The 14848-nt window shown below is 33.8% G+C and overlaps 1 protein-coding gene across 5 annotated transcripts in view; it reads right to left on the reverse strand.

The window, feature by feature from the left end:
- Nucleotides 1–1357: 1357 nt before the first annotated feature.
- The window catches only part of LOC135142818 (protein fem-1 homolog CG6966), a 64120-nt gene continuing 50629 nt past the window's right edge, over nt 1358–14848 (reverse strand). For 3 of the 5 annotated variants that reach the window (XM_064074579.1, XM_064074580.1, XM_064074581.1), the window contains exon 5: nt 2249–3814. In XM_064074579.1, the coding sequence (XP_063930649.1) occupies nt 2755–3814 (1060 nt within the window). In that variant the 3' untranslated portion in view covers nt 2249–2754. Of the gene's footprint in view, nt 1865–2248; nt 3815–14848 lie in introns of those variants that run through there. The other 2 variants (XR_010282633.1, XR_010282632.1) reach the window with 2 other exon arrangements.

Here is a 14848-nt window from a genome sequence, read left to right on the forward strand (position 1 = left end):
CTAAGATTCTTTTATTTATTTATTTAGTTCCCAAGAGGCTTTCAAATTCTTCAAAAAAAAAGCCAGAGATGTCCCAGATTTTTCATTTTTTTTAATAAAACACCAAGGGTTCCTGGAATTCTTTCAAATTTTTCTAGAAATAAAATACTAGATGTCCTGGGAATTCTATCAAACTAAAAAATATAAATATAAAACACTACGAATCCTCGAGATTATTTCAGATTATTAAAAAAAAATAAACCAGTAGTCCCCAACAAAACACCGAAAACTTTCAAAATTCTAAGTTACCAAGATTCTCAAAAAAAAAAAAAAAAACACCAGAGATGTCCGAGATTTTTCATTTTGTTTTTATTTTTTTTTAATAAAACACCAAGGGTTCCTGAAATTCTTTCAAATTTTTCCAGAAACAATATGCTAAAAGTCTTGGGAATTCTATCAAACTAAAAAATATAATAAAACAACACCACCGACTCCCCAGATTTTTTTAGATTAAAAAAAAATAACCAGTAGTCCCCAACAAAACACCGGAAACTCTCAAAATTCCAAGTCCCAAAGATTCTTCAAAAAACAGAACACTAGGAGCTTCTAAGATCCTTTTGTTTGTTTATTTTTTTTTCAAAAATAAAACATTCAACGTCTCCAAGATTTCTTCGAAAAACTATATATCAGAGGCTCCGAGATCAATGAAATTAAAAAAATAAATAAATAAATAAAATAAAATACTAGAGGGCTTCGCGATTTTTTTTTAATAGAACACAAGGGTCCTTTTTTCATGTTTTTCTGAAATAAAACACCACAGATGCTCTACATTGTTTGAATTTTTTCAAAAATTGTGCACCAAGAGTTCTAAGATGCTTTCAAATTATTCAAAAAAAAAAAGATGTCCCAGATTTTTCTTTTTTTTTAATTTTTTTAATAAAACACCGAGGATTTCTAGAACTCTTTCAAATTTTTCCAGGAACAATATGTATACTAGAGGTCCTGGGAATTCTATCAAACTAAAAAATACGTATAAAACAGCACGGATGCCCGAGAATTTTTCAGATTCTTCAAAAAACTGAACACCAGGAGCCCCTGAGATTGTTTAAAAAAAAAGAACTGTTTTCAAAAAGAACACATTAGTAGAAGTCCCAAGATTTCTTACAAAAACTATATACCAGAGGCTCCGAGATTCAATGAAATAAAAAAAGAGGCCCCCGCGATTTTTTAATTTCTTTTATAAAATGCTGAGGACCCCCGAAATTCTTGCATTTTTTTGTAAACACATGTTTTTTGAAATAAAACACCAAAAATGCTCTATATTCTTTGATTTTTTTTAAATTATACACCATGGGTTCCCAACGCTTCCAAATTTTTCCAAAAACAATTCTATCAAACTAAAAAATATATAAAAAAAAAAAATAAATCAGTAGTCTCTAACTAAACATCGGAAGCTTCCATACTTCTAAGCCCCTAAGATTCTTCCGCAAACGGACTACCAAGAACCCCTGTCATTCTTTCAAATTTTTTCAAAAATAAAACTTCGAGGGTGTCCAAGATTTTTCCAAAGGCAAAACGCCAGATGTCCCTAGATTAATATAAATGTTTAAAAAAAATAAAATACCAGAGATACCCAAAATATAGTGACAGAAATCTCAGAAGAACAGATAGCTTTCCATGGGGGCAAGTAGTGTCTGCGATTACCATTTTGTCCCCTCTAATTCTATGGTTTGAAATTATTTTTTCCTTCCATTTTAAAAACAGCCTCCATCTTGATAATATTTTGACAGTTGGACGTAAATGGCGCCATCTAACGAATTACGCTTGAAATTCTATCCTGATTCCTGAACTTGCAATCTTGTTGGTGTACCATTCGTGGATGTACCTTGTAAAGAAAAATATAATTATTATTTATTTGAAAATAATAATAAATCTTATGAAACTATGTACATGATTTGAAATATACTAATACAAACTCGGGCTATTGAGACATTATTAAATATGTAGTTTTTATAATAAATGTCTGATTTTTTATTGCGTTATTTGACGTTAATGTGTATTTTGTGTTGCATACACTCCAATTTTTATTGTTGACATCGTATTACTTGCAGCTGCTAGTAAATAATTATTGTAATTATGTAATTTGAAGCTTGTCTTTAAAATGTCATCACTCAGTCATGCCAATCTAAGATTATTTCATGGCTTACTCTAATGCAGCTTGTTTTTTGTTAAAAATCTAAAGAGTGCGGGGAGCGATAAATCAAAACCGTTTAAATTTAATTTTTTATTTAACAAAATTTATATAGCTAGATAATGATTGTAAATATATTTAGCACTCATAAAAATCACACTTTTTAGATTACAACATAACGAAAGCCACCTTTGCTCTGTCTGTACAAACGAACGGACAGGGTCAGCAGAACAAACGGTGTCTCAGTTATGTAACATACAAACATTTACCTTACCTACAATTTAAATTTATTTAAAATAACTGAATTCATCATTACATTTAGCAACTAACAATTCACTTAATTTCGTTAAAATTTTGGGAGTAAATTTTCTTCTATTAACAATCAAGTAACCTACGGCGTAATTTTCTAAGTTAAGAACCAGTTACACTCTCAACTCGTCCTGAAGTATTTAAGTTTCGTCAAGCGCACGCTAGGTGTCGCCAAAACCCGAGTCCATCGTTGCCAAAATCTCCTAAATAACAAATCAGCATTTTAAAATTGTAGTGTAGACAAATAGTTGTACAGTAACAGAAAAATCACAAAATCAGTGGCATGCAATGAAAGACTCCAAAGCGGCTGGTACGATCCCCTTGTACGGGATTTTGAACTGCTGGATAATACGCGCTGCGGCACAACTCAGTCCCGTGTACTTGGCCGTGTTCACTAACTCGTGCACTTGCTGTCCTTTCAGTAAACTCGTGAAAGTGTCCCCGCTACTGTTCACTAGATCTAGATGGGCCCCGTGCTTCAACAGAACCTGGGTGATGTTAGCCGGACACGGCCTCGCCATGGCGGCGAGGTGCAGCGGCGTGTTCCCCTCGTCGTCCTTCACGTTAGGGTCCGCGCCCACCCTCAGCAGCACCTCCGCCAGGTGCGCCGACGGGAACTGGCACGCCGGGTACCTCCCCAGCAGCGCCGCGTCCCTGCAGCACGCCAAGTGCAGCGCCGTCCGCCCCGACCTCGCCCGAATCCTCAGCTTCACCAAGTCGTACACCGCCTTGTGGATCTCCTTCTTGATCCCCTCCGTCGTGGTGTGGTGCTCCAGCATGCGCGTCAGCAAGCACGCCAAGTGCAGCGTGATCACAAGGACCCGCGTCAAGTAAGTCATGTCTCTCTCAACGTTGGGCATCTTCTCCAGCATCTGGCTGCCCAAATCCACCTCCTTCACGGCCTTCTTGAACACGCGCAGGATCTCCACGACGTCGACGGGCGGCACGAGGCGGCCGCGGGTGGTGTGCTTGCCCTCCTCGCCCATGATGAACGAGAAGAGCTCGGTGAAGGAGAAGAGGCTGCTCTGGGTCATGGGGTTGAGGCGCTCGAGCATGGACTGCTGCATGTCGAGGGCGTAGTTCCAGAGCTCGATGCAGCGGTTGAACTTGCCGGCGTCCGCGTACACGGCGCCCCGGTAGCGGATGTAGTAGCTGGTGTCGGGGTGCGCCGGACCGAGGATGCGCTCACGCATCACTAGGGCCTGCATGCGCATCTCGTCGGGGTCGGCCATGAGGTCGTCGAGGGAGTCGGGGTCGGTGATTTCGACGACGTAGTCGTAGGCGGGGACGGGCTGGGCGCGGGGTTTGAGGATCGGAGGGCCTTCGCCGTGGTATCTGAAAGCAAAAACAGAGGGTTAGGAATATTCTTCGAGTACGGGGAGGTTGATGGCACCGCTGACAAATATCGGCAATTCTACCACATCGGTCGAACAAATTTATGCCCACATACTCAGAGTAATGACCTGATGTTGGTCAGGTCAGGTCAGACAAAGTCAGGTCACGTCAGGTGAACCAAAGTCAGGTCAGGTCGGGTCAGGTCAGGCCAGATTTCTTTATTTGATAATTTTTATCAAAAATTAATCAATAAAGTTAACTCATTTTTTAACTTGCATAAAAAACTGCGTATAAAATCAGTCAAAAAAGATGAGACTCCACCAACTTACATTTGCTCACTGCGAAATTGATTTTTTCAGAATAATTTAGTTTCACAGTGGATAATTTTTTTTAGCTTGTTTCGACCATGACAAAATAAAATTCATTTTTTATCTCAAAGTAAATAAAATAAGTTGATGCACTTCAAAAATCGATGTGGATGGAGCTAATTCTACTTTTTTGTCTCGCTTCCACTGTTTATCAATATATACTAAGTGACATGGAAATCAGAACACTCAGTAATAATAAGAATATTTTAATAATTTTTTGTATACATGTGTATTAGTGTAAGATAAGTAAACGACTTGTCAAGATAAGACTGATTTTGGCAAATGACACACACTCTAAGAAAAAAAGGGTGGGTGGGCGGGGCTACCACCTGCTACGATAATTAAGAGTCTCCGAAACTACCGAAAAAATAATAAAAAAAAAACAGCATTTTTTTCTCTTTCAAACACTTCGAAAATGAGCCAAGAGCATTTTTTAATTAATTTAGAATTGTAGAAGTTATTTTACCAGAATTGATTAAATGAAAAAATGTCAATTTTCGAGGGGAAAAAAATTAACAAACCAAATTTTTCGAAAATTTTAGTCCTGGGCCATGAATACTTTCTGTTTTTCAAATAAACTATTGAGATTTGTACCCCCCTCCACCGTATAAATTTTTTCAAGCATGAATCAAAAATTCCAATAATTTTTCCAGAAGTTATAAATGAAAAATGACAATTTTTAAGATGCATATTTGAAAAATTTCATTTCAAACTGAATTTTTCGAAGATTTTGATCATTTACTTCTATTGCCGTAGAATAAATAAAACACTTTGTAATAACTAACAACTGATAACTGGCTGAAAAGATGGTGGGTTCTTAGTATTTTTTTTAAGTTGAAAGAATCTTGTACCCCTTGGTATTCGCTTATCAAAACACTTGTAGAAAATCTTGGGCTCTCCAGTTTTTGGGTTTTAAAAACATTACAAAAAAAAATTAAGGCCTCTGCGGTTTTCATTAGAAATTTAAATTAAAACATTTAACAATTCGTGAAATTCCTGGCATTTTTTAGATAATTTGATAAAGTCCCGAAGGTCCTTGATGTTTGTTTGATTCGACAATAATTTAAAAAAAAATTAGGAACCCTTGGTGGTTCGTTTTTGAAAAAAATTAAAAGAATTTTGGGATCTTAGCTATTTTCATCAAAAAAATTGAAAAATTCTTAATGTCCTTTGTGATTTTTGATGGTTAAATTTTGAAAAAAATAGAATCCCTCGACAGAAGAATATAATTAGCCCCGCCCACCCACCCTATCTCCTTTTCAGTGATTGATTTTATCCGATCTGAATAAAATGGTCACAGTACTTGCTAAGATGAGAATGATTTTGGCAAATGACATACTTTCCAAGAAAATAGAGGGTGGGAGGGCGGGGCTAGTATTTGATAAGATAAGACTGATTTTAGCACTTTTGACATTTTCAACCCTATCCAGAAGTCATTTTCGGCTTCATTTCTTCGGAAATTTCTGCCGTTTTTCTAAAATCACTAATTGAAATACAGCAATTTTTAGATTTTCGTCAAAATAGCTCTCTACAAAAATTTTATAGATAAAAAGGAACTTGCATCGACAAATTGATGAAGACATCTGAAAATTTTGCTGGGTAAATCCTATTTAAATGCTTGATTAGTTACTCTTGTAGAAGTCTAAATTTTTGGAAAAAATTTAAAATTTTATAAAAAAAAGGTGAAAATTTTCTTATAAAATACAAAATCGACAAAATTGTACCACAACTGATAACTGGCTGAAAATATTGTGGGTTCCTAGTATTTTTTTTATATAAGCTGAACAGTTTTACACCCCTTGGTGTTCGTTTATCAAAACATTTTGCAGAAAATCTTTGGCTCTCTATTTTTTGGTTTTTGAAAATTGAAAAAATGTTACATTACTTACTGCTTTTTTTTTAATGTAACAATTTGTGGAATTCCTGGCATTTTTTCGATAATTTGACAGAATCCCGAAGGTTCGTGATGTTTGTTTGTTTCGGAAACAATTAAAAAAAAAACCTTAGAGACCCTTGGTGTTTCGTTTTTGAAAAATATTTTCATAAAAAAAAAAATTGAAAAATTCTGAAAGTCCTTAGTATCTTTTTCTAAGAATTTAAACGAATCTTGTGACTTTTGGTGTTGAAGAAAATAGAATCTCTCGACAGAAGAACACAGTTAGCCCCGCCCACCCACCCTGTCTCCTTTTCAGTGACTGATTTTATCCGATCTTATACTGAACAGGAATAAAATTAGTCGTTAGAATGAGAGAGCTAGTACTTGCTAAGATGAGAATGATTTTGGCAAATGACATACCTTCCAAGAAAATAGAGGGTGGGTGGGCGGGGCTAGTATTTGATAAGATAATACTGATTTTAGCACTTTTGGCATTTTCAACCCAATCCAAAAATTAGTTGAAGACATTTTCATGTACATTTCGATATCCAGAAGTCATTTTCGGCTTCGTTTCTTCGAAAATTTCGGCCGTTTTTCTAAAATCGCTAATTGAAATATGGCTATTTTTAGATTTTCGTCAAAATAGCTCTCTACAAAAATTTTATAGACAAAAAAGGAACTTGCATCCTCCCGACAAATTGATGAAGACATCCGAAAATTTTTCTGGGTAAATCTTATTTAAATGTTTTATTAGTTACTCTTGTAGAAGTTTAAATTTTTGGAAAAAATTTAAAATTTCATAAAAAAAAAGGAGAAAATTTTCTTAGAAAATACAAAATCGAGAAAACTGTACCACAACTAGTAAGTGGCTGAAAAGATTGTGGGTTCCTAGTATTTTTTTAAATAAGCTGAAGCAGTTTTACATCCCTTGGTATTCGTTTATCAAAACATTTTGCAGAAAATCTTGGGCTCTCTATTTTTTCGTTTTTGAAAAAATAAAAAAAAAAATTAGGGCCCCTGCTGTCTCCATTAACAAAAAATTGAAACAATGTTACATTACTTACTAGTTTTTTTTTTTAATGTAACAATTTGTGGAATTCCTGGCATTTTTTCGATAATTTGACAGAGTCCTGAAGGTCCTTGATGTTTGTTTGTTTCGGAAACAATTAAAAAAAACCTTAGAAACCCTTGGTGCTTCGTTTTTGAAAAAATTTGCAAGAATTTTGGAATCTATTTTCATTAAAAAAAATTGAAAAATTCTTAAAGTCCTTGGTATCTTTTTCTAAGAATTTAAAAGAATCTTTTGACTTTTGGTATTGAAAAAAATAGAATCTTTCGACAGAAGAACATAGTTAGCCCCGCCCACCCACCTTGTCTCGTTTTCATTGACTGATTTTATCCGATCTTATACTGAACAGAAATAAAATTAGTCGTTAGAATGAGAGAGCTAGTACTTGCTAAGATAAGAATGGTTTTAGCAAATGACATACCTTCCAAGAAAACAGAGGGTGGGTGGGCGGGGCTAGTATTTGATAAGATAATACTGGCTTTAGCACTTTTGACATTTTCAACCCTATCCAAAAATTAGTTGAAGACATTTTCATGTACATTTCGATATCCAGAAGTCATTTTCGGCTTCGTTTCTTCGGAAATTTCTGCCGTTTTTCTAAAATCGCTAATTGAAATACAGCAATCTTTAAATTTTCGTCAAAATAGCTCTCTACAAAAATTTTATAGATAAAAAAGGAACTTGCAGTCCTCCTGACAAATTGATGAAGACATCCGAAAATTTTGCCGGGTAAATCCTATTTAAATGCTTTATTAGTTACTCTTGTAGAAGTCTCGATTTTTGGAAAAAAATTAAAATTTTATAAAAAAAAGGTGAAAATTTTCTTAGAAAATACAAAATCGACAAAATTGTACCACAACTGATAACTGGCTGAAAAGATTGTGGGTTCTTAGTATTTTTTTTTAAGTTGAAAGAATCTTGTACCCCCTGGTATTCGTTTATCAAAACACTTGTAGAAAATCTTGGGCTCTCTAGTTTTTGGGTTTTGAAAAAATTAAAAAAAAATTAAGGCCCCTGCTGTTTTCATTAAAAATTAAAACTAAAAAATTTAACAATTCGCGAAATTCCTGGCATTTTTTAGATAATTTGATAGTCCCGAAGGTCCTTGTCGTTTGTTTGATTCGAAATTAATAAAAAAAAAATTCGGAACCCTTGATGTTTCGTTTTTGAACAAACTTGCAAGAATTTTGGAATCTATTTCCTAAAAAAAAAAATAGAAAAATTCTTATGTTCCTCGACAGAAGAATATAATTACCCCGCCCACCCACCCTGCCTCCTTTTCAGTGATTAATTTTATCCGATCTGAATGAAATGATCACATTTTAGCCAGAACAATCTCATACTGAACGGAAATAAAATTAGTCGTTAGAATGTGAAGAGGACGGGTAGGCGGGTCTAGTACTTGCTAAGATGATAATGATTTTGGCAAATGACATACCTTCCAAGAAAATAGAGGGTGGGTAGGCGGGGCTAGTGTTTGATAAGATAATACTGAGTTTAGCACTTTTGGCATTTTCAACCCTATCCAGAAGTCATTTTCGGCTTCGTTTCTTCGGAAATTTCTGCCGTTTTTCTAAAATCGCTAATTGAAATGCAGCAATTTTTAGATTTTCGTCAAAATAGCTCTCTACAAAAATTTTATAGATAAAAAAGGAACTTGCAGTCCTCCCGACAAATTGATGAAGACATCCGAAAATTTTGTCGGGTAAATCCTATTTAAATGCTTTATTAGTTACTCTTGTAGAAGTCTCGATTTTTGGAAAAAAATTAAAATTTTATAAAAAATTTAAATTAAAAAATTTAACAATTTGAAAAAAAAAAAAAAATTAGGAACCCTTGGTGTTTCATTTTTGAAAAAATTTAAAAGAATTTTGGGATCTTTATTTTCATAAAAAAAATTGAAAAATTCTTAATGTCCTTGGTGTTTTTTTCTAAGAATTTAAAAGAATCTTGTGACTTTTGATGGTTAGATTTTGAAAAAAATAGAATCCCTCGACAGAAGAATATAATTAGCCCCGCCCACCCACCCTGTCTCCTTTTCAATGATTGATTTTATCCGATCTGAATGAAATGATCACATTTTAGCCAGAATAATCTCATACTGAACAGAAATAAAATTAGTTGTTGGAATGAGAAGAGGGCGGGTGGGCGCGTTTAGTATTTGCTAAGATGAGAATGATTTTGGCAAATGACATACCTTCCAAGAAAATAGAGGGTGGGTGGGCGGGGCTAGTATTTGATAAGATAATACTGACTTTAGCACTTTTGACATTTTCAACCCTATCCAAAAATTAGTTGAAGACATTTTCATGTACATTTCGATATCCTGAAGTAATTTTCGGCTTCGTTTCTTCGGAAATTTATGCCGTTTTTCTAAAATCGCTAATTGAATACAGCAATTTTTAAATTTTCGTCAAAATAGCTCTCTAAGACATCCGAAAATTTCCTGGGTAAATCCTATTTAAATGCTTTATTAGTTACCCTTGTAGAAGTCTAGGAAAAAATTTAAAATTGTAAAAAAAAGGTGAAAATTTTCTTAGAAAAAACAAAATCGACAAAATTGTACCACAACTGATAACTGACTGAAAAGATTGTGGGTTCCTAGTATTTATTTTTTTTAAATAAGCTGAAACAGTTTTACATCCCTTGGTATTCGTTTATCAAAACATTTTGCAGAAAATCTTGGGCTATTTTTCGGTTTTTGAAAAAAAAACTTACAGTTTTTCTTAAATGTAACAATTTGTGGAATTCCTGGTATTTTTTTCGATAATTTGACAGAGTCCTGAAGGTCCTTATTTGTTTCGGAAACAATTAAAAAAAAAACCCTTAGAGACCCTTGGTGTTTCGTTTTTGAAAAAATTTGCAAGAATTTCGGAATCTATTTTCATAAAAAAAAAATTGAAAAACTCTTAAAGTCCCAAATGACATACCTTCCAAGAAAATAGAGGGTGGGTGGGCGGGGCTAGTATTTGATAAGATAATACTGACTTTAGCACTTTTGACATTTTCAACCCTATCCAAAAATTAGTTGAAGACATTTTCATGTACATTTAGATATCCAGAAGTATTTTTCGGCTTCGTTTCTTCGAAAAATGCTAATTGAAATACAGCAATTTTTAGAGTTTCCTCAAAATAGTTCCCTATAAAAATTTTGTAGATAGAACAGGAAATTATTATTAATCCACCCCCCTGTCTCCTTTTGAAATAGAGGGCAGGTGGGCGGGGCTAGTACTTGCTAAGATAAGACTGATTTGAACAAAAAAAGTTACAATTAGCACTTTTGTTTTACTTTTTTCAAATGCTAGATTCTATTATGACTTACTCCTTAAGAAAATAGAGGATGGGTGGGTAGGCGGGGCTAGTATTTCATAAGATAAATTTGCGATTAATACTCTATAAAACTACAAACACAATCTTTTTTAAATAAAGCCATTTAGGACGGTTTGAAATTTTTTGGAAATTTTGCGGATTTTTGGAGTCCATTCCTCGCATTTCTCTGTTATTTGAAGACAAATCGTCAAAAATATTTTAGATTCGTAATCTGCGAAAAATTATCAATAAGCCAACTATTTTCCGTTGAGTCAGATCATCTTTTAAATGTTTGTAATAAAAAATTTTCGGAAATGGTGCTAAAATCAGTTTCATCTTAGCAAGTACTATTTAATTATTGTTTAATAATTTATTTTGCCATTCCAATATATAATATAGTACTTACTAAGAGAAGACTGATTTTGGCAAATCACATACCTTCCAAGAAAATAGAGGGCGGGTGGGTGGGGCTAGTACTTACCAAGGTAAGACGCATTTTGGCAAATGACATATCTTCTAAAAAATAGAGGGTGAGTGGGCGGGGCTAGTATTTGCTAAGAAAAAAACTGATTTTAGGAAATAACATACCCTCTAAGAAAATAGAGAGAGGGTGGCGGGGCTAGTACTTGCTAAAATAAGACAATTTTTGGCAAATGACATACTCTTTAAGAAAATAAAGCGTGGGTGGGCGGGGCTAGGATTTCATAAGATAAATTTGGGATTGGTACTCTATAAAACTAGAAACTAAACGTTTTCCTTTCAAAACCATTTGGAACGGTTTCAAATTTTTGGGTATTTTTTTGAACATTTTCCCTGCAGTTCTCAGTTATTTGAAGACAAATTGTCAAAAATATTTTAGATTCGTAATCCGCGAAAAATTATCTATAAGCCAACTATTTTCCGTTGAAATAGATCGTCTTTTAACTGTTTCAAACAAAAAAATTTTGGAAATTACAAAAAATGTTTCTCACTTTTCTCGCTAATTTTCGGAAATAGTTGACACATTGTGGAAATTGAAAAGTGCGAAAATTAGTATTACCTTATCAAAAACTAGTCCCGCCCACCCGCCCTCTATTTTCTTGGAAGGTATGTGATTTGCCAAAATCAGTCTTATCTTAGCAACTACTATTTAATTATTATTTAATAATTTATTTAGCCATTTCATTATAGAATAGAGTACTTAAGATAGGACTGAAATTGACAAATCGCATACCTTCCAAGAAAATAGAAGGCGGGTGGGTGGGGCTAGTATTTGCTGAGATAAGACGGATTTTGGCAAATCACATTTCTTGTAAGAAAATGAGGGTGGGTGGGCGGGGCTAGCATTTAATAAGATAAAACTGATTTTTGCACTTTTGACATTTTCGACTATTTTTCAACTATTTCCGAAAATTAACGAAAAAAATGAGAAAAATTTTGTGTAATTTCCAAAATTTTTTCGTCTGAAACAGTTAAAAAACGATCTGACCCAACGCAAAATATTTGGTTTATAGATCATTTTTCGCACATTACGAATTACAATCTTTTTGACAATTTGTCTTCAAATAACTGAGAAATGTGAGGAAAGGTCTCCAAAATCCCCAAAATTTTCAAAAAATATGAAACCGTTCCAAATGGCTTTATTTGAGAGGAAAACATTGAGTTTCTAGTTCTAGAGAGTTTTAATCGCAAATTTATCTTATGAAATCCTTGCTCCGCCCACCCAACCCCTATTTTTTTAGGGGGTGTACTATTTGCTAAAATCAGTTTTTTTGTTAGCAAACACTAGCCCCGCCCACCGGCCCTCTGTTTTCTTGGAAGGTATGTGATATGCCAAAATCAGCTTTATCTTAGCAAGTATTATTTAATTATTCTTTAATAATTTATTTTGCCGTTTCAATATATAATATAGTACTTCATATAATAAGACTGATTTTGGCAAATCACATACCTTCCAAGAAAATAGAGGGCGGGTGGGCGGGCCTAGTACTTGCTAAGTAAGACGCATTTTGGCAAATGACATATCTTCTAAGAAAATAGAGGATGGGTGGGTAGGCGGGGCTAGTATTTCATAAGATAAATTTGCGATTAATACTCTATTAAACTACAAACTCAATCTTTTTTAAATAAAGTCAGTTGGGACGGTTTCAAATTTTTTGGAAGTTTTGCGGATTTTTGGAGTCCATTCCTCGCATTTCTCAGTTATTTGAAGACAAATCGTCAAAAATATTTTAGATTCGTAATTCGCGAAAAACTATCTATTAGCTAACTATTTTCCATTGAGTCAGATCGTCTTTTAACTGTTTAAAACAAAAAAATTTTGGAAATTACGAAAAATGTTTCTCACTTTTCTCGCTAATTTTCGGAAATAGTTGAAACATAGTCGGAAATTCAAAAGTGCGAAAATTAGTATTACCTTATCAAAAACTAGCCCCGCCCACCCACCCTCTATTTTCTTGGAAGGTATGTGATTTGCCGAAATCAGTGTTATCTTAGCAAGTGTTTCCATTCCCACTCAACCGAAGAACATAATTGTTACAATAAGTTTACTATTAATGGGTGTTCTGATTTCCATGTCACAGAGTATAAAACCGTCTTATAAAATGAGTGATCAAAAAAAACCGGGTGGGTGGGCGGGGCCACAGAATGAATAAAATAAGACAAGATAGATTCCACTTTTCGTCCAATAAAATTACCAAAAGAAAATGTAAATGTAAACTCAATCGACTAGAATTTATTATTTTTTCAAAAACAGAACAAAGGTTCTCCAGCTTTTTTAAATTCTATCAAAAATATAACGTATCTAAGCGCCCCCAAGACGCCTTTTAACTCCATAAAAAACAAAATCCAAGATTTTTTACTTCCCGAGCGTAAGCAAAGGAAGTATTGTAATCGAGTCCGTCGGCCGACTCTCTACTTTTACGTTTTCTCGATCTTTCATGACCCCTAGAAGACGAAGAAATAGGTCTCCCATTTCCGTCTGTCTGTCCGTCTGTCCGTCTGTCCGTCTGTCCGTCCGTCTGTCCGTCTGTTGTCACGGATTTTTATTAGACAGATAATCTCCGAAAGTACTCGACCGATTGTTGTGAAATTTTGTACTTATATTAAGAATATCATGTAGATGGTAAAACGCTAACCAAAATTTGTCGAATCATCCCCACCACTAAAGCGATGACGTCACTTCAAAATTGTACATAGTAAATGGGTTTTCAATTGTATAAAATAACATAGTCCTACACATGTAGTTTACAACTCTGAATCGACTTTTCACCCGAAACGTCCAGGTTTTTGGAAAAAAATCAAAATTATAAAACAACATTTTGAAATTTAATTTTTAATCTGCTAACCAGAATGCTTTGAAATGTTGCAGATGTTTTAAGGCTATAAAGAGCATCATAAATCTTTAGTCAAAAAAATATTTGCTTATCCCCTCCAAAAACTTGATGACGTCAGCTCAAAAGTTTGTGGAATAAATCATATCTAAAATGTACAAAATATGATGAGTCTGTACTTGTGAACTATCACTCCATTAATATTTTTTGGATTTGCATATACAGGGTGACTCAAAAAAATTAATGAATGCGTAAATATATTTTATTGATTTAATCAGGAACTACAAAACCGAATGCTCTGAAATCTTGCAGATGTTTTAAGGTCATAAAGAGCATAATAAATGTTTAGTCAAAATATATTTGCTTATCCCCTCCAAAAACTTGATGACGTCAGCTCGAAAGTTTGCCGAATAAATCATATCTAAAATGTACAAAATATGATGAGCCTGTACTTGTCATTTATCACTCCATTCATATTTTTTGGATTTGCATATACAGAGTGACTCAAAAAAATTAATGAATGCGTAAATTTATTTTATTGATTTAATCAGGAACTACAAAACCGAATGCTTTGAAATCTTGCAGATGTTTTAAGGTTATAAAGAGCATAATAAATTTTTAGTCAAAATATATTTGGTTATCTTCTACAAAAAACTGATGACGTCAGCTCAAAAGTTTTCCGAATAAATCGTATCTAAAATGTACAAAATATGATGAGTCTGTACTTGTGATTTATCATTCCATTCATATTTTTGGATTTGCATATGCAGGGTGACTCAAAAAAATTAATGAAGGCGTGAATTTATTTTATCGATTTAATCAGGAATTACAAAACCGAATGCTTTGAAATCTTGGGAATATTTTAAAGTTATTATAAGCATGGTAAACTTTTGTTCAAAATGTATTTGTTCATCCCTCCTAAAAAAATTGATGACGTCACCCTTAAATTTTGCTGAATAAATCCTATCTAAAATGCAAAAAATACGATGAGTTTGTACTTGTGATTTATCATTCCATTCATATTTTTTAGATTTTCTTAAGAGGTGGTTCAAAAAAATTAATGAAGTCAATTTATTTTATTGATTAAATTAAAGGCAACAC

Source organism: Zophobas morio, unplaced genomic scaffold (genome assembly GCF_036711695.1).
Source record: "Zophobas morio isolate AGI-343-1 ecotype UQ-CSIRO unplaced genomic scaffold, CSIRO_AGI_Zmor_V1 ptg000054l, whole genome shotgun sequence".
Taxonomy (NCBI): domain Eukaryota; kingdom Metazoa; phylum Arthropoda; class Insecta; order Coleoptera; family Tenebrionidae; genus Zophobas; species Zophobas morio.